The sequence below is a fragment of the Porites lutea genome, chromosome 3 (genome assembly GCF_958299795.1).
Source record: "Porites lutea chromosome 3, jaPorLute2.1, whole genome shotgun sequence".
NCBI lineage: Eukaryota > Metazoa > Cnidaria > Anthozoa > Scleractinia > Poritidae > Porites > Porites lutea.
Window position 1 is genome coordinate 29,640,069 of NC_133203.1, and position 20,582 is coordinate 29,660,650.

At 39.9% G+C, this 20,582-nt stretch overlaps 2 protein-coding genes across 4 annotated transcripts in view; both read right to left on the reverse strand.

Moving 5' to 3' along the window:
- Window positions 1–4,923, reverse strand: part of LOC140929576 (methyltransferase-like protein 27) — a 6,217-nt gene extending 1,294 nt beyond the window's left edge. Inside the window, exons 1-4 of one of the 3 annotated variants that reach the window (XM_073379329.1) lie at window positions 4,877–4,900; window positions 1,006–1,034; window positions 772–900; window positions 50–428 (exon numbers count right to left, since the gene is read on the reverse strand). In XM_073379329.1, coding sequence (XP_073235430.1) covers window positions 50–428; window positions 772–900 — 508 coding nt within the window. In that variant the 5' untranslated portion in view covers window positions 1,006–1,034; window positions 4,877–4,900. Of the gene's footprint in view, window positions 1–49; window positions 429–771; window positions 906–1,005; window positions 1,035–4,876 lie in introns of all 3 variants that reach the window. The other 2 variants (XM_073379328.1, XM_073379327.1) reach the window with 2 other exon arrangements.
- Window positions 4,924–15,574: 10,651 nt separating this feature from the next.
- LOC140929577 (integrin beta-1-like) overlaps window positions 15,575–20,582 on the reverse strand; it is a 28,845-nt gene continuing 23,837 nt past the window's right edge. Inside the window, exons 17-23 of the mRNA XM_073379330.1 lie at window positions 19,860–19,960; window positions 17,989–18,081; window positions 17,520–17,655; window positions 17,153–17,260; window positions 16,857–16,966; window positions 16,235–16,291; window positions 15,575–15,838 (exon numbers count right to left, since the gene is read on the reverse strand). Of these exons, the coding sequence (XP_073235431.1) occupies window positions 15,770–15,838; window positions 16,235–16,291; window positions 16,857–16,966; window positions 17,153–17,260; window positions 17,520–17,655; window positions 17,989–18,081; window positions 19,860–19,960 (674 nt within the window). The 3' untranslated portion in view covers window positions 15,575–15,769. The remainder of the gene's footprint in view (window positions 15,839–16,234; window positions 16,292–16,856; window positions 16,967–17,152; window positions 17,261–17,519; window positions 17,656–17,988; window positions 18,082–19,859; window positions 19,961–20,582) is intronic.

Below are 20,582 nucleotides of genomic sequence, written 5' to 3' on the forward strand. Positions count from 1 at the left end.
GCTTTAAAATGAAGAACTTGTATTCATTTATTCAAGTCGTTCCACATACCTGCTCTCACCATCCGCATCATTTCCACAATAGCCACGGGAGGGACATGCGCAATAGCGAACACTCCAACACAGATCAAAACGTCATATTCTCCCGTTTTTATTTCAGGAATCCGCTGGTCACTCAAGGCGGCGCAAATGAATTTCTTGTATATGTTCTTTTTCTTTGCTTCCTCTAACATTCCTGGTGAAATGTCAAGAGCGTCGATTGTACTGAAACCGAATTTTTGAAGTTCAATTCCGACCAGACCTGTCCCAGCTCCTGCGTCCATAATCTTGATTTTGTCCTTCGGGAAGTCCTTTAGTTCCGCTTGGACTGCATCATCTAGGGTCTTCACAATTGGATTGAAGCCCTTGAAGCGAGCTATCTCGAGGACATCCTGAAAGTCAACGCATCGTGTCATCCATTTTCAGTCAACTTAACAAAAATATTGCTTTTCGTTTAAAAATCGATGCGGTTGGAGGAAAATTAAAAACAACTTGTATTATAACGAACCGCTGGATACCAGCCATGAAGTTTAATTTCTTTCCAAGTTTGCCCCAAGTCTGTACTGTAATAGCCAAAATCAACCACAGCATCATTTTCACTGATATTTAAAAACTTGATAGTGCCATTTATACAAAAAGAGAGGCGCAAGGGGGTAGTTCGGAGCCTCTTGAATCCTCCAACGGGTGTACCCTTGGACACTGTTTTTAGGAGTAAATGCACAATTACTAACCCACCTTGTCATACTCTGCTGCCCACTCGTCATAAAGTTTTCTGACTTCATCCCCCGTAGTTTTGTCCGTCAAATGCGCGTATCGGTTTGAAAAAGCATTGTTATAACCTTCTTTGAAAGATTCCGCGGCCATCTGTTCTGCGAAGAAGAAAAATTTCAAACCACATTACCAGTCATTCTTTGTGAAATAACCGTCGGTTCCACGAGAGCAACTCCTTGTTAAACCAGAACGACCTACCACAGGACACCCACACTCTTATTTGGAACCTGCAAATGGAAGTTCAATGAGAGATAAAAACTTACCTGTTCTGTTCTTGAATCTGCTGCGGAGCAAAGTGAAATGGAAGTTGTTCTACGATGCAAAAACGATGTTTGTGTCGGCACTTAAAGTTTGGCGGAGAATTTTTTTTTAAACATAATTATCGTCAGGCTTGTCACACAACTTTCTCGAACTCAATCGAACGATTGGGTTCGATGAGTTCCGTAATGGAACACAATAGAACCAAAAATTTGCTTAAGAGTCCGATTAAGTTCGATTTCCGAACACAATCGAACCAATCGAACTGAATCGAACGTTCTAAACCAACACTCAAAATAGAAAAGAACAAAGCAACAAAGCAACCAAGGAAATTAACTAAGATCATGAGGAATAAATGTTCCGGGTTTATTGAATTTGCTTGATTTCTTCGTTTTACTGTAGCGCTGCTTTCCCTTATCCACGTGGAAGATGCAATCGTGGAGGAGGTCTGCACGTGCCGATGCGATTGACTTTGACGTTACCTACAAGGGACGCTGTAAAGTTAAAAATACTCTTTAACGAAGTACAAACATTAGCCACAAAGGACTGCAAAGGACCGCAAACGAATATGCCGAAGAACGTAGGATCTATAAAGACCTGATCAGCAAAAATGAAAAGTAGACATATTTAATTCTGCAAGCAGAATACTGCGAGATTACGAAAACTAAGACCCCCTAAAATAGAATCCGTCGAAATAAAAAGTCAAATTGTAACCGAAATAGGTCTAATCTGTCAAATTATCTTCTGTCCGATCCTTTCCACCGAGTTTTTGGTCAAATTTAACGGTAAATTCAGAAGTCTTAGTTTTCGTAATTTCGAAAACTAAGACCCCTCTTAGTTTTCGTTATTACGAAAACTAAGACCCCCCCAAAAAACAATCCGTAAAATATATATGAAGTCGAATAACGACCGTTCAAAGACTATAAACCGTAAAACAACCAAAAACTATCATCATCACGACCCGCTTCTTCTCAAAATTGCAGACATATCAGTATTGAGGCTTTAAGTAATATATCAAACATGAGATGCAGTGTTTCATCACCAGATGAAACACCGAGAAGAGAGTTGAAAATACGACGCGCAGCGGAGTATTTTTGACGAACTTCGAGGTGTTTCATCTGGTGATGAAACACTGTGTCGAATGTTTGATATTTCTTCTCAAACAAAATCATTTTTGAAGGAGAAATTAAGGATGCAAATACTAAGCAGTGTTTCATCCGATTTCCAAACACTCATTAAACATTAATTTCCTTTGTATTTTCTTAATGAATTATTTATGAGTTTGAGAAAAACAGGATGAAAGCCATAGACTACGTGTATATAATTGTAAACTGAAAATATGCGTTACCCTGGCGATTGGTCTATAATTTTGGTTGTTTATCTTTAAAAATCGTAAAATTGGTTTTCCACTGGAGATGGATTTTTGTCTTCGTTTCCGGCTGACATGTCGCTGCGATTCCGGCTGCGACCCTGATAGCGTTACTCCGCCGATCGTCAAGTGCATGGTCATTATGGCGTTATCGGTCAAACATCACACAAATTTAAATCAAAATTTAAATTACCAAAATTATAGGGTAAGGCATATATACAGAGCACAATTAAACACAGATAGTCTATGGCTTTCATCCTCTTTTTAAAGCCTCAATACTGACATGGCTGCAAATTATTAGAAGAAGCGGATCCTCACCGGGGCACCCAACGTCAATTTTCGGAAAATATCTATTCGGAAGACGATTTGAGCTCTAGAATTTTCTGAACATTTGTTGTAAAATTTCTTGCTTGTCTGCCTCTCCTAGGATTTTCGAAATCTAAAAAATGGTATAATTGCCCATTTTTAACGGATTTTTACCCTAAAAAGGTCTCCTAGAATTTTCGGGAGCCTTTTTTCTGGCTGAAATTTTCGAAAAGGTAAGTTTTGATCCCTATAATTTTCGAATCACTACACTTTCAGCTAGGAAATCCGAACAGACAAAAAATTTTTAGGGGATAGAAATATGCCTATATCTACCCGTTAAATACTAAAATACGTTTAACAATGATGCTATGTTTAAGTGGTTAAATTAACTGCAAAAACCGTGGACGAAGATCCTGCTAGTTGTAAACGTTGGATCTCTAGAAAAGAGATCAAATGAGCTAAAATATAAAGAAACAAGAACGAGAAGTCCGAAGACTACAGCAAAGCTGATTTAAAACAACGTATATTGTTTTTTTATAACATTATTTCGGCTGGCCATACCAGCCTTCTTCAGGTTTATGTTTAAGTGGTTTTGAACTATATTCTTCGTTGGGTGCCCCTGTCCTCAGCACGCGGATATGTAGTTTTTGATTGTTTTAGGGTTTATAGTCTTTGAACGGTCGTAATTCGACTTCATATATATTTTACGGATCGTTTTTTTTTGGGGGGGGGGGGGAGGGGGGTCTTTGTTTTCGAAATTACGAAAACTCTTGAAGACTCCTGAATTTACCGTTAAATTTGACCAAAAACTCGGAGTAAAGGATGGGTGTTACGAAAACTAAGACCCTCGAAAACTAAGACCTAAGACCTAAGACCCGTCTTAGTTTTCGAGATTACGAAAACTAAGACCCCCTAAATGTATTGATTTATCATTATTCATCGCCTACTTACGTATTTCAAGGACGTAATCCAATCATTGTTAATTTAGTCTGGTGTTTAACAACAGAGGTTTTTAACAACAGAAATTAGCTAAATACAAATTATTTTAGTGTCCGCGTCCGCTTAACAGAGGTGTCCGCTGAATAGGGGTTCATTATAAAGGGAAATATATGAAGGGGTCCACTTAATAGAGGTTTTACTGTACAATGTAATTTTAATTCGGGATCTACATCTACATCTACTTTAATACTCCGCTTCAACGTTATTACACATCAAGAACAGTTAAAAGAATAAAAATATAAATATAGCTAATAAAAAATAATAAATAAATAAATAAAACATGTAATTAAGAATATAGCTATACTTAAAAATAAAACTTAAAATAATTTTGCACTACAAAATGCTGAATAATTAAGTCATCTGGTTTCAGGTAATAAACAGTTCCAGTCCGTTATAGTTCTCGGGAAGAAATTATACTTATAGTAATCATGATAAATACATGGTTGAATAAATGAATTCGTCGAGTAATTTCTAGTTCCCCTAATAGACAATTGATAATAAGGCGAAATAGGCAAACCAATATCGTTGTACACAGATTTATGGAAAATTTGTAGACGGTGGGATTTTCTTCTTTCGCTTAGTAAACCCAAAGATAGGGATTTCTTCAATTTGGACACGCTGGTGTTATAACTTTAATCATGTTTGATAAATCTTACTTAATTACAATGTGTAAAAACACCGAAAAGGCGACCCAAGTCTTCACGCGTGATAGGAGAAGGCAAATAATCTTCGAATGAAACACAATATGTAGTTTAGATATGCTGCTAAACTAGCTCAAACTGGGCTCGTAGACAGGCACGGCCACCGCGACTTGAAAAAGTACAGTTACTGTATAGTATCTTGAGATCTGGCATAGTATTAGCTAATCTTATGGTCAATTGTATTGTTTTCGTATTTGACGTTGACTCACGACCGGTCGGTTACGAGTTTCTGCTTACTACATATTAATGTGGCCTGCATTAGGAGGTTAGGGCAGGATTCTGTACAATTTTTGGACTGCTGGGCATTTAGTCTAATTAAGTTCCTTCCTGCATGATGAGTGCCTGAGTAAAATTTCGTCCCATGTAAATACTCGTGGCTTGTAATACTTTTTTGCCAGCAAAACAATAAATTAAAGCAAAAACATTACAAACGTACCTGTTATTTCTTGCCTGATAAAACTCGTGCTTAATGCTTAATGAGACTGATGAGAGAAGAGACGAACGGAAATACGTCTGCGTTTGCAGGCTAAGGTCGCTAAGGTGATCTTTGTTTTGACTCCTAGCCGCCTTTTTTCCCAGACCTCTCATGTCGCTTGAACAGTAGGCTTTGCAACCTCACACTGATGTTTTTGTTTAGTCTCCCTTGGCCTGCCTTTTGAGGGAGGAGTTAAACGCTCTCGGTTTCAACTATTATTTCAGTTGGTGCATAGAGCGATGGCCGTAGGAGGAGATCAAAATTAATAGGAAGTATGCTACGCCAAAAGTGACAAAATATCAAAGATGCAACTTTATAATTCAAATCCACCAATTCACTATCAAGATCGATAAAATTCAGGGGCACCCAACGAGGATATAGTTCAAAACCCCTTAACATATCATTGTTGAACGTATTTTAGTATTCAGACGGTAGATATAGGCATATTTATATCCCCTAAAAACTTTTCATCTGTTCGGATTTCCTAGCTGAAAATCTAGTGATCCGAAAATTATAGGGATAAAAACTTAACTTCTCGAAAATTTCAGCCAGGAAAAGGCTCCCGAAAATTCTAGGTGACCTTAACATCAATTTGCTTTTTGAATGTGTCAAGATTGTAGAATTTAATTTCAATTCCCACGTGTTTCATGTCATGTATCAAGAGACACGTTTTCTAAATCAAGATGCATGTTTTTTAAATCAAGAAGGGAGACGACAAGTTTTGATCAGTTTTGTTTCCGAGGGGGACTGAAACCGAAAAATCTGCCATGCTTCATGGATTGCTCCATGAAGAATCCCACCCATTCTTGCACATTCCCGTCCTCCCGCGTTAGACATGGCGAAGGAAGGAATCGAAGAACTTGTGAGAAGAATCATTCGAGCAGCACAAGGAGTTAACACATCTCGAACACATCTCGAACGTGTCAACACCTGAGGAAGAACTGAGGCAGCGATTTAAGAACGAGATAGGCTCGATCAGAAAGAAAGTAGAACAGGCTCTCGTAGAAGCGATGGTGAAATATCACCACAGGCGCGCAGAACGATTAAAAAACAAGCTTCGTAAACTCGAACAGTAAAAATCTCGCAGGAATACTGTAAGGAATAATATAGGAATACTAAGCAGACGTCTCACCAGAAAACGTAATCATCGGCTAGAAAGAAAACTGTCAACGAAGATGACAATGTAAACTGAAGACCAAGATTAGCGAAGTCGATGTATTGTTAGAATAAATGAGATCAAAAGTGTCTGCAAATAAACAAGGTGAATCTGACTCTTGTCTCTTATCAGACTCCTTAGAAGTAAGGGGAAAGGGAAAGCAAACCGCAGAGATAACAAAGCGGCCAAAAACCGCAAAAGAAAAGAGCGGGGAAAAAATCAAAGACAAAAAGCGCTTTTTTAACGCCATTGGCTGTGGTCACACTTGGGCTTTTTTTACTATAGTAAAGTCGAGTTTACTACTGTAAACACGTTTTCTAATGTGACCGGCTTTTCTCATTTCAGGGGCACCCAACGAGAATATAGTTCAAAACCACTAAAACATAGCATTGTTAAACGTATTTTGGTATTTAAACGGTAGATATAGGCATATTTTTATCCCCTAAAAATTTTTCATCTGTTCGGATAGTCTAGTGATCCGAAAATTATAGGGATCCAAACTTACCTTTTCGAAAATTTCAGCCAGAAAAAAGGCTCCCGAAAATTCTAGGTGACCTTTTTAGGGTAAGAATGTGTTAAAAATAGGCAATTATACCATATTTTAGATGTTCGAAAATCCTAGGAGAAGCAGGCAAGCAAGAAATTTTGCAACAAATGTTCCGAAAATTCTAGATCTCAAATCGTCTTCCGAACAGATATTTTTCCGAAAATTGTCGTTGGGTGCCCCTGTCATTTTACTATGGTAAACACAGATCTAGTCTGTTGCGGTGGCAACGGCGGCAGAATGAAAGCAAAGTTTACTATAGTAAACTTTCCTAAAACGATATGGTTTATCGCTGGTATATCTAAACTTTGTTTATTCAGTTGACATCTAGTCGCATTATTTTAGATGCGTTCCCTGAGTGTCACGTTGCTGAATACTTAAACATGTATTTTCAGCGCCGCCAGCCTATTCTTTTCCTTTTTTCGTGCCAAACAGTACAGTAGAGATGTCACAGTGACTCAGACAATTTTCGCTTTCATTCGAGGCAAGTCCACAGTAAATTCTGGATTTCAAGGAATCATACGCCTACATCTAATGTTCGTGTTTCATTTCTGAGTCGAGCATAAATTTAGAAGTAAATCATTCAATTTAAGTGTTTTTTTATTCCGTGTAGCCACACTTTTTCTATCTTTATCTATCTTTTTCTATCCATATTCTGTCTGAATATGGATTTTGGTTGGCACGCTTTTTTTTAACAAACCTTCACGTTCTTTTCACTTTAGAGTTCCACCGTTCCTCAATAGTTTCGTAATTCCACCGGGTGGTTTTTCAGACGAACACGGCCGCGAAGGAATTCAGCATGGACCGCTTATATTTGGCAGAGAAAATAATGGGATAGAAACAGTATAAGCAGCGGCACAATTTTCAGTGAATGTATGATGTACAGACAGTCACGTAACTGGATAAAAAATAAAACATTCATGGAATGTCGTAGAAATTATCACCTGTCCTCAGGCTCATCATTTGAGTGACACATTTCTGTTGGGAAACCATCTGGAACGTGTTAAGTCAACTAATGAGTTTTACTATAGTAAAGTTTTTTTACATTCTTTTTACCACGGTTAAAGCCTTTTACCAACGTCAAATCCCAAGTGTGACCACAGCCATTGAGTCACGCAAACAGTATATCAAAAACCTGTCAAATGAACAACTGACAGATAAGCAAATTACTCTACTATCGCGTGGTCTAAAGTTTATCCCTACACCCGTGACAAAAGAAAATCTTATCAGGCGCCAGCTTCTCGCGGATTTCAATCAATTTGCGAGACGAATGCGACTACAATATATTTTTCACGGGGAACTGGGAAAACGAACCTCATCCTTGTTATTCGGCTATTAACTGAGGAATTGACTGAGACAACTTGAATGAAACGAAGCCATGCTTTCTACCTTTAATCACACAAGGACTCCTGGGAAGACTCCAAAAACTACTTCATGTAACATCTCCCCTTTTACAGTAATAAACGATCTTACTAAAAATCAGCGACTTGAATTTAGAAATTATCTGGCCTAAAACATGCACTTAAATGTCTTTCTGCTATATGTTGACTTGATCCTAGGAAGTAAAACTAAAACTCAACAGAGAACTAAAGTTAATGTCAAAGTTCAGTTCATAAATCGTCTATTAAACGTAGTCTGCGAATCTTGATGGGCGAACGCTGACTCTGCCACTTCTTGTAACGAGAGTCTCAGGTTGCTGCGATTTCCTTTCTTCTTTCGCTGTAGGTTCAGGGTGGACATCTGCTGGCTTTGGCAAAAGTGAGCTTTGCTTGGTGGAGCTGCTATTGGTGATGATGGGCTGCTGATGTCCTTGACTAGGGTCTTGGCGGATGAACTTCCGATTACGTCTGTATAGGTTTCCGTTCTCTGTTTCGATCAGGTACGAACGTGGGCCGACTTTTGCCACACACGAGCCTTTGTCCCATGGAGCTTTGGGGTTTACTGGCTGAAGACGTACTGGTTCTCCAATTTGAAGCTCGGGCAATGGTCTTGCGCTCTTGTCGTAAGCTGCTTTGGTCTGCTGCCTCTTACGTTTAATGTTGTCATGTACACCGCCGACAATTTCGGGTTTGAGTAACCCTTCAGCGGTGGGGTTGGTGGTCCGAGTTCTTCTTGACATGAGCTTTTGAGTCGGACTTAAATTGTTAACGTCAGGCGTGTTTCGCCATTCCAACAGGGCCATTTGGAGATCTTTGTTTTCTCGCTTAGCCTTCTTAACCAGATTTTTGGCGATCTTAACGGCTGACTCTGCTTTGCCATTGCTCTGACTGTGGAGTGGCGAACTGGTTGTGTGCTGGAATTCCCATTCTCGTGTGAAAGCGGCGAACTGATCGCTTGAATATTGGGGACCATTGTCTGTAATCATGTCTGCAATACCATGCCGGGCAAAGTGTGACTTTGTTGCCTTGATCACAGACTCTGTAGTTGCATCTTGCAACAAATCTAGTTCAAAGTAATCACTGTAATAGTCAACAGTCACTAGGAAGGTCTCACTTCCATAGGTGAAGAGATCCTGACCAACCTTTGACCATGGGGCATCTGGAATCTTATGCGTCATTAACGGTTCCTTCTGTTGTCTGGCTAGAAAGTCATTGCAAACTTCACAGTTTTGAACTTGTTCCTTGATTTGGCCTGACATACTTGGCCAAAATAACACATCACGTGCTCGACGTACATAGGCATCAAGTCCTAAGTGACTGGAATGGACTCTGGCAATCATCTGAGGTCTCATGGAAATGGGAACAATGACCTTCATTCCTTTGTACAATACTCCGTCTTGCACTGTTAACTCTTCTTTGTAATTCCAATATTCTCGAATGCAAGGTGGAACATCTTCTTTGGAGACTGGCCATCCGGTAGTAACAGTGTTCATTAGAGTCTGCAAAGTGGGGTCTGCAAGAGTGCATTGCTTAATCTGCTGATGGGTACCCTCAGATAAGCGCATGTAATCAACTTGATTGATGCTGGCAATTTCTTCAAACAGCTGCTGTTCTTGCTTGAATTGGAAGATTTGGTACTCTGGTGTCCTCTTACACTGGGTGCGGTCAACTTGTAGGTAAGCTCTGCTAAGCATGTCCGCTATGTACATTTGGGAACCAGGAAGATACGTCACATTCAGATCGTACCTTTGCAGACGCAGGAGCATTCTCTGTAACCTTTTAGGCGCTGAATGAATAGACTTCTGGAAAATGGGCACCAATGGCTTATGGTCTGTTTCTACAGTTGTAAGTTCTCTTCCGTGTAGGTACTGATTAAAACGACTGCAAGCAAAAACAATCGCCAAGCATTCCTTCTCTATTTGAGCATACTGGCGTTCAACAGTGCTCAACGACCGTGATGCAAATGCAACCGGCTGTCCTTCTTGGAGCAGGGTTGCTCCCAAACCAGACTCTGAGGCATCACATTGGATAGTGGTTTCACTGGCCACATCATAATACTTCAACAGGGGTGCAGAGCTGATCATGCTTTTGATTGCTTGGAAAGCTTCCTCCTGTGAACTGTCCCAAGTGAACATGACATTCTTCTCAGTTAACTTGCGTAGTGGTTCAGACACTTTTGAGAGCTGTGGCATGAACCTGGACAAATAATTAACACATCCCAGAAGACGTTGGACTGCTCTCTTATCATCTGGTCGAGGCATGCTTGCAATTGCTTCGACTTTCATGGGATCAGGCTTTAGTCCTTCTGACGTGAACAACTGTCCCATGTAAGTTACTTGGTCTAACTTCAACCTCAACTTGTTCTTGTTAAATTTCAGATTAACACTACGTGCACGCTTTAGCAAGTTCACTAAATTGCGATCGTGATCTGCTAAAGCTTCTTCCATAGATTCTCCACTGCCATAACATAAGATGTCATCTGCAATTACTTCTACTCCATTGAGGCCTGCGAGCGCTTCATTCTGGCGCCGTTGATATTCTTCTGGGGCGCTGCTGATTCCTTGTGGCATGCGAAGGTAGCGATATCTCCCAAAAGGGGTCCAGAATGTTGTAAGGAGTGAACTTTCATTGTCAAGCTTAACTTGATGGAATCCATCTTTGGCATCTAATACTGTAAATACTTTTGCTTTTGACAGCTTTGGTAGCACCTCGTCCACTGTCGGCATCTGATACTTTGGCCTCTTTATGGCTCTATTCAAATCACGCGGATCAATGCACACCCTCAGTTTCCCTGGCTTCTGCACAGCTACAAGACTACTGATCCATTCTGTTGGCTGAGTTTCCTTGACAATGATGCCTTGCTTTTCCATTTCATCAATCTTTTCTTTCAACTTTGATTTGAGTGGTACTGGTACACGTCGAGGAGCATGCTGCACTGGCTTAATGGCTGGATCTACTTCAATGTGATATTCTCCGGGCAGGCAACCAAGTCCTGTGAACACATCTTCATATTCCTTCAAAAGTTCCTCCATAGTGAGGGGTTCATATTGCGTGCTATTTAATGAGTGAACAGACGCTTCTGTTCCTAGGGATATCCAACCTTGGTCAACGCATGTTCTACCATCTATGATTGGCCAAGGTGCATTCTCCAAGATGTCAAATTTTATCTTGCATTTAGGGCCACTGTTTTGGCTGACTGAAAATGTGTACGAACCAAGTGGATTGACAACACTACCGTCATAAAGCCTTATCTTGCCTCCAGGTGGATCCAACTGAACTTCGCCAAGTTGCAAAATATTCAACAAATCTGCATACGACATTGCACTGCAAGTTGCTCCAGTATCCAGCTGAATTGTAACCGTAGGGCTGTACTCTGTGTGAAAGGTGAAGGGTACCATAAAGGAGGATCTGGTTTCATTGCTACTAACAACTCCAACGTGCTCTACAATAAAAATAGAATCATCTGATTCATCACTATCCTCTGCAAATCTCTGATGCACTCCACTTGTTTGATGAACTTTCTTGTCTGGTCTACTTGGGAACTGCCTCTTTACATGACACTTCACGGCAAAGTGGCCTTGTTTACCACATTTGTGACAGGTTTTACCAGACGCAGGACATTTGGCTCTATCATATGGATGTTCGGTGCCACAAAACTTGCATAGACCAGATGGTTTTTCTTTTCCAGACTTGTTACGACCTCTCAAGTTTCCATTGCTACTACCACGATTTCCTTTCCTTTTCTCATTTGCTGAATGATGCTTTTCTGCTGCATGAACAGTGTTTGGCGAATCAACAGGGTCTTTAAACTTCTCTTTGTGAATCCTAGATAACTCGCTGGCTCGAAGAGCTTCAATACACCTGGCTAACCCCGGCACGGGGCGTTCTCGAAGTAGGCGGTCACGGGTGGAAGAGTCTCGAGTGCCAATGACCAATCTGTCACGAATTAAGCTCTCACAGAGATTCTCAAATTCACATGACTCAGCAAGCTGGCGCAATCTCACTACATACTGATCAATGCTTTCATTTTCAGCTTGATTGGCAAAACCAAATTTTACTCTTTCAAACAACAAATGTTTTTGAGGCATAAAATGGTCGCTTAAGGCAGAAAGAATCTTCTCTGGATCTTTCTTGTCAGATGCAGTTAGAGTAGTAAGGCTATTCATTACTTTCACACAGTCCATTCCCATAACACTGCATAAAGCCCCAGCCTGTACTTCTTTAGGTTTCTTGTTAAGTTCAGTGGCAGTGACATAATAACACCAAGCTTCTTTAAACATTTTCCAATTTGTTGATACATCATCCTTTACGTTCATGGGCGCTGGTGGTGGTATTTGATAAAATGGCATGTTGAAGAAAACGAATACTCACAGTTCTGATGCTTTCTAGTTTCTTTCAGCTAAACAATATGGCGACGTCTCACCACGTGCACGACTCGCGAACAAGAAAATAATACCACAACAGCAACGACGGCTTCTCTGAAACGTTCCTCTTCTTCTTCTACCGCTTTAGAATTCTTGTTACTACGATTTTAACTTCTGACACCATGTTATTCGGCTATTAACTGAGGAATTGACTGAGACAACTTGAATGAAACGAAGCCATGCTTTCTACCTTTAATCACACAAGGACTCCTGGGAAGACTCCAAAAACTACTTCATGTAACAATCCTTTCCACGTGAAGTCGGACTGGGAACCACCAGTCTAGCTATCTGTGGCTCTGGAGACCTTCCTAGAGGAGGTAAAATTAGAGCTCGCAAGTATTGAACTTGACAAGCCAAAAGATAATATATCCACGGGAGAGCGCCAAGCTCTCAAAGACTTATCGCGCAACAAAAACATTATTCTTAAGAAATCTGATAAAGGTAAACAACACCGTATCGATAAGCGGACAGGACAAACTAAACGAAGGTCAGGTTCTGCTTGATGCTTTAAATACACTGAAGTAAGAGCTAAACTATAAAGGTTTTAAGACCAATCTATTTGCGAACTGAAGGGTCGTGCAGGCCCGTCAACACTTTTAATTATTTAAACCTTGAATTCCAACCTGTGTGCTCGGTTTCAGTCCCTCTCGGAAACAAAACTGATCAAAAATTGTCGTCTCCCTTCTTGATTTAAAAAACATGCATCTTGATTTAGAAAACGTGTCTCTTGATACATGACATGAAACACGTGGGAATTGAAATTAAATTCTACAATCTTGACACATTCAAAAAGCAAATTGATGTTAATTTTATCCATCTTGATTGTAATTTGGTGGTTTTGAATTATAAAGTTGCATCTTTGATATTTTGTCACTTTTGGCGTAGCATAAGGAAGTTTTAAGACAACAATTAAACTCCATGAAGAATACCGGACCCTTTGGCGGATACGCGAAGTTCACTTCGCGGCAACCGGAATTTCTAATCTAAGTATCAGTTCACGAGTTCCACTTAGTTAACTTTGATTTTTTTGGCCATAAAAACTGGCGAAGATATTTTTCCAATGTACTAATCTCTTTTCTCGGCTTGGTTTGATCCGACCGCCACCTAGTATTCGGTGAGCATGTTACTTTCGTGGGGAACAAGGGAGAAATTTAAAACAAGCAACTTAACCCCCCCCCCCCCCCGGCTCCATCCCGCCCTCCCCTCCTACCAAGACTGGCGGCTAAAACCTGCAATCGGTTTCTCATTTTGTCGCAGCATCATCGCAGGCGCTGCCAGCGACTACGTCGTTGGTACATTGGCTGCATGTCATGCAGAACGAGGCCATCATAGAGGAAGAAGACGCTCCTAACTAAACTAAAGACTGAAATATCAAGTCACCGCATAGAGCCGACGGATGAGTTTGCCGAACATATGTCGAAGGAGCCTTGTAATGGATTTAGAAGCAAAACACGCACCAACACCAATACAAGGTAAAAGTCATTTTAATTTTAATTCGTTTCAAAACGAACGTATATCAGACTGCTGAGCAATCATGAGAAATTTTACAATTCCTTCTGAACTGCGCCCGCAACCCTTCTATTTTTTAACGACGATCCCAGCTCCATTTCGTAGCGGTTCTCACAAACTGCTCAGCCCTCCATCCACAATGACATTTGTATCGTGCTTTAAAGTGTCTAAAGCTTGTATAACTAAAGAAACCTGTTTGGATCCATGGAAACTGCAGCCTTATAGTCTTTATAGCGAACTGTTTGACAGGCCCCGAAGGTGACTCCTGCGCCACCCTTCTCGCCGAGCCAACTTTTCATTCACATGTAAACGGTTCGGCACGTTTTGTTAGGAAATGTACGGGGCACCCAACGATGGTTTCCTCCTTTATACTACTACATGAGAAATTTCTGCAGCTTGATTGGCTTAGAGCAGTGGTATTTCAGCTTTATTCGAAATATACCTACATGTGAAATTACAAACCTTTTGCGGGTAGTAGTATAAGCAAATAATAGCATGATTTGTACGTAATATTTGGCATAAATATCACTCGTGATATTTCAAAATTGTCTCAAATTTCACTCGCCCAACGGCTCGTGAAATTAGTTATAACAATTTCGAAATATCACTTGTGGTATTTATGCCAAATATCACTACAAATCATGCTATTACCCATACAAATACATGGAAAACACTTTTTAGGCTATCCAGAATACCTTTAGATATCTAGAAATGCACTCTAAGCGGCGCTATAAAATTTGTATCTGTTCGGACATCCTAAGGGAACGTGAGTCTTTTCGAAATTACGAGGACTTGAGTCAGCCTAGTCCGTAGGCGTTCTCGGCGCGGTCAATCCTGGACTCTACCGTGAGCTGTGACGTCACTGGGAGATTCTCTCGCCCGCTCTTTCCCAGACTTCGCGCGGACAACTGGTCAAGAGTGAACGCCTAGGGACAAGGCTGGGCTTGAGTATTATTTTTCCGAAAATTTTGAATGAAATTTGACGTATTACGAAAGTGAGACATTTTCTGATTCCTATCGCCATCACATTTTTGAATCCGAAAATTTTAGGATCCCTTTTTTTCTACAAAAAATAACCGAACTTGGGAAGTATAATGTGAAAATTAAACTTCAGAAAATCGTAGGGAATTTATAAGATAAGCTTTGAAAATTGTAAATAGCTGTAAATTAAATGAATGGAAAGGTCATCTAGATATTTTCGGCCGTCCTCAAGTAATAGAAAACTCTAGGCAACATTTGCTCTTCCGAACAGATATTTTACAGAAAGCAGTCGTTGGGTAACCCTGAATGTAGGATAATTTGGCTAACCCAGGGTCGCTCGGGTAGGCGAGTATAAACCCTCCACCCGGGACAACTTTTCTCCATGAAAATAGGGTCTTAGACACAGTTATCAACAAAACCATGTGACATTTGCCAATTCTACGTATTGTTTAACTTGATGGCCTCCCCCTTTCTTGGCATGCTTTAACTTCGTTCATATAAAACAAATCCCGAATCTAAAGATCGAAGCTGAAGAGAAATAGCGCTAAACATGTTGAAATATCATAGATTCTTGCTTTATACTTTCACTCAGTAAGTCACATCTTAGTTTCAGCGCGTTTAAAATAATTTAAACTTGAACAATACATTAAAGCTGGTGGAAAATATCTTTAAGTACTATAAAGCCCCCTTGTCAATCTTTCACAGCATACATTATGGCATATCTATTTCCTGTAACGCAAGTTTAGCGTTCCTGCTCAAGGGATATCGCAACAGACCATTGAGAGGCGATGGAAATGGCGCCAACAGCGCAGCTTTTAAAATTCTCGACTAACAGCACAACACGACTGATTTCATATTTCTTCATGTCTTCACTCCGTACATTGGGTTCATAAATGTTGTAGTTGTCGGTTTGAAGATCGGATTCTCAGCCTAGTGAAAATAATTAAAGAAAAATAACTTCAACAAGAACTGAAGAAAGAAAAACAAGTTTTTGGTACTGATAGAAAATGGAAAGAGCTGGGTTAAATTACTGCGAATTCCACGTAAAATATAAAATGCCACTAATTATTTTCGCACACAAGTGTTAGCCTACGCGCATTTCGATTCTGATTCTGTCTGGTTTTGGTATCCAATTCCTCTTAACAGAAATGTTTTTGAACAGCCATAGTAAGAATGTATAATTTTATAAAACGAAAGAGTGTTTTCAAAACACTAGGCGAATCTTTCCTTTAAATTTGTTTAATCAGTAGGGTTCGTTAAGGTTGCTCTACCTAGATCTGATGGACCCATTTTAAAACAAAATACATAAATTCTCTGGAAGCTTACCACAACACGCTTTGCATTCATTTGTTCCTTTTCAAACTGCGCAAATGCTCTTCGATCCTAGAAAAATCAACAATTAGGACTTAATTTAGGCGCCAACTGTAAGCACTGTTGTTGGCTCCTGTGCTTTAGCAGCTCGATTTCCAAAAAAGGTAATGTTCGTGTTTGCACGACTTTTGAATGGCTTTTCAAGTTTCGTTTGATTTCAGAGGTCGTGCAGTGGTAGAAATGATGTTAAGCTTGCGTACAAGCATCTTCTTTTCATTATGGTTAAAAGGACATAGGGTTCTTGTGAACCTCTTGCGATAAAACTGAGAAGAGACTATTTTATCCTCAAAACGTAAGATATCTGAAACGTATTCAATCAGTCTTGATACCACAAAAGTTTGAACTTATTAAAGCTATAAAATATTCATCTCAAAAGAAGTATGCCGTGTTGTTTGGTGCTGGCAATCGGAGACTAGTCTTATCAGAGAACGTACGTTTCTTTACAGGGTACAATTAATTGTTAAATTCTGAATTTTATATTATATTTAATGCTGGCAGCTCACAGGGAGGTGCATTTGACTCAAGCAAATCCGACTGAGCCAGAGGGTGTGGACGAACAGTGCGTGATAAAGCCTACCTGAATGGTGGCTAACACTCTCCATATAAGTAACAAAGCCAAGGCTACAGCTAAAACTGCTCCTATGACGCTGACAATTACTGCTATGGCATTCATCTCAGATGGACAGTCTACAATGGAAATGCAACGAAAGCATTTTTAGTCACTCACAAGGCTTACAAGGAATAACCTTGACATTCATGTGCAATGATCTCTCAAACTTCACTGTGTAAATTATCATTTCAGTCGCTTAAACAATCAAACGCCGCCAAACCCCCGGTACTATTTTTTTTTATCTTTAAAGTTGGCTTAAACACCTTTATTTTTCTGGGTAAAAATCTTGAGTTGGCCGTCTGGTCCTTCCGTGTAGGCGAAGGTCAGGTAACAGTCCTCTTCATCTAGAAAACGACATTGCTTACCCATATCTAACAGATCAAAACAAGAGAAATAAATAAATTGTTTAGCCCACATCAGTAAGGAAAACAGCACGGTAAGATTCTCACAGTTCCTTTTAGTACACTCATATCTGAGTTCAAGACGGCTGGATATTGGCCAACTGGTCTTCATTACTTTGCTTTTCATGGACCGAGACGCAGTCGTCCACAAGTAGGTCAGTAAAAACGCCAGAAAAATGAGCGCGCGTAGCATTAGAATCGCATGAAGAGTGTCAACGAGTTAACTTACCAGGTGTAAGCTTATCTACTGGAGTAATGCTGTAATCTTTGCAAGTTCTTGAACACTGGTCTTTGTCTAATTCCCCCGTGCCAAACAAACGGCACTCGACGCATGCCCGGTTGGCCTCGCAAGTTCCAGTGCAGCCCTGCAATACAAACGGGTCCGCACTGTGTATATAAGCAAGTTAACAACAAATGGTATTTTGCACAATAATACGAGACGACATTTTTATAGCGAAGCATTCTCCTCGTGGGATGGCGATTGTCGCTTGAACTAGGGTCAATCGCTCTCTTTCCTATCTTTTCGGCCTAAGTGAATAAAACCCTATTAGATCTGCATAATTCCTCATATAATACTCAGCCTCATTCAATAGCTTCTAATTGATCTATATTTAGTCGTGTTCTTGGGTTTGCTAGAAGATGGTATCCTGTGAAAGGTCAGGAGCCGAGACTAGAAGGGTTCCCTGCGGTGCACTTACCACGCAATCATCGCAGAAAGTTCCTCTGTAGGGCAAAGTAGCGTTACAAACACATGCCCCGCACCTGCAGCTTCCTCTGCCGCTACAAACCACCTAAAACGATAGGAAAAATTTTATCGTTGATGTAAACATAATTTGAGCCTTTTGACAACCAAGAGACCTGCAGCAATATTTTCTAATAAAGTCTAATAAATGCAAATTAAGAGACGCCAAACTATACTAATTGGTTGGGAGATATACCCATTATGTTTTTAGTGAATACTTTAAGTATTTTTTATTATGGGCAGGTGACCACTTTCTTGCACCTTAGTAGCGAAGCTCCACACAGCACCATGGGTAAGAAAATCTTGTAACATGGATGCGTAAAGGCTGAAAAACGGTCCGTGGAGGCTCTTGGGAAAGGGAGTTTTGAGAAAACAAGGGATCTCTTGGGAGTAGAATGCCCAAGTTCCCTTTTTTGGCGGGAAATCGCATCATATGCTCTTTCGCATGACCGTCTTCGACTGGTTTTAGAATGATGAATTCATTACATTTAATGCTGAGTTCGTCATTGCGTGACTCTGTTTTGCACTTATTTCGCGTATGTTAGAGGAGTTCCGCTTTTAGGTTTGCCTCAATAAGAACTATATTTGCCTAACATAAAAGAACTTACTGTAAAACCTCTATTAAGCCCCCTGGGGGGGGGGGGGGGGGGGGGCTTATCTATTTCAAACACATTTGAGGGGGAGCTTAATAGAAACGGAGGGTCTTATTTAATTTAGCAAAGAAGATGGTATCAGTTCTCCTTAAAGAACTAGAATGTACACTCCGGTGAATTAAGGAATGGGGCACTGCAAATTTGGAGGGGGGTGGTCTGTTTTAGTAGGGATTTTACCTTTCGTATTAATATTTTAAATTCAATATCTACTCTCCATAAGCATTCATTTTTCATTATTACTAATGTATTATCTGTGTCACGTGACTTGCCACACCCATTTTAGGCTTTTTATTTCAATCCAAATTTACACCACTTTATAAATAACACTTGTAATTTAATTCACTTTTTGTCAATGACTATTGACACAAAGTTTATGGAATTAATCGGGGTTTTCTTAAATTATCTACGTTCTGTAAACTATAACGTTTCTTGTTAAGAGGGAGACTGGGGCGAGAGAAAAATATCTAATAATTACGAAGGAATGGATCATTTCACAAATCCCCGATTAATTAAGCCTATTTGAATGTAAATGAAATATTATGGAAGGAAAAACGATTGTTGTCACATTCAGTAAACTGGTGTAATCTGCAAAGTCCAAATTTTGCATAATTATGGGCGTGGCTGGTCACGTGATCTAAAAAAGGGAGTTTTTAAGGTCCAAAGTGGTTCTGGTCTTAAACACAGCGGTCTAAGATTAAAATAAGGGAAGGTACTGGAAAAAACAACATCAAGTCATAAAACCCCGCATGTAACTTTGACCCATTCCTTAATTCACCGGAGCAGGAGGTTGGAGGTCATGCAGTCGAGGATCAAAAACAAATACGAACTTCCCGCTGGTAAGTAAACCATCCTGGATCAGTCCACACAAAGTTTTACATTCGCAATAGGACTCCTGACAGCCGTGGTTGATAAATACTGTCTATCATTTATCAGTGAACAATTATAGGGGGAGGGGAGGGGGGGCTTAAAAGAGCGGAGGGGGGTGGGGGGCTTATTAGCTTTTTCCCCCTGAAAAGGGAGGGCTTAATAGAGGATTTAAGGTAAGTCAGACAAATAAACAATAACTGCTTTTCTACTTCCGCTTGACAAGTGCCGTAAACGTTTGCTCTTTACTTCTAATAACGACAGAATACATGTATGTTCCTTGTGATCATTTTTCTAGTTTAAGACTTACCCCGTCCTTGGTGCAGCTCTCTAAATCTGTACTGCAGCTACATGAAGGCCCTGTCCAATTCCGCCCGCATTTGCATTGACCGCAGTCGCAAACGCCGCGCTCTGTGTCACGTAATAAGAAAAGTACTGTAGATTTTTACATTATTTGGTGTTAAAAAGGGATCTACCCATAACGTCACATACATGTATATAAAACGCAACTGGCAAGGCAGGCTGTTTAGATTGGACAGATTTCGACTAATTGAATCGCAGTAATCGCTGCAGAAGTTTGCGAAAAACCATGGAGTATCCTTGCATTTTCTTAACATAAATGTGCAAATCTTCTGTTTATTTAACTCCTAGACATCCTCGTTATCAAAATGCATAATTGATGTATATAACAATGTCTTCTTTTCTCTGTATAAGCTATTGGAAAATGTAAAATCAGTCTGTATTAAGATGTAATAATAAAAGATGTTATTGTTGTTGTTGTTGTTTGCGTGTTTAAAATGGAGGCATGCTTACTTTGACATGGGATATATTATAATTTAGTGCATATGCTTTATAAAGTATATCATTAAAAACTTTGATTCGTTTAGGATGGTGTAGCCGAAATCAGAAGTGGACCAAAAAATTTAGAAAGGGGTGCTAGGAACACTTGCTAGTTATATTAGCTCGTATTTATTTTACTCAGAAGTTTTGAAAATGATACAAAATTGTACAAAAAAGGGGGGCTCCCTCAAAC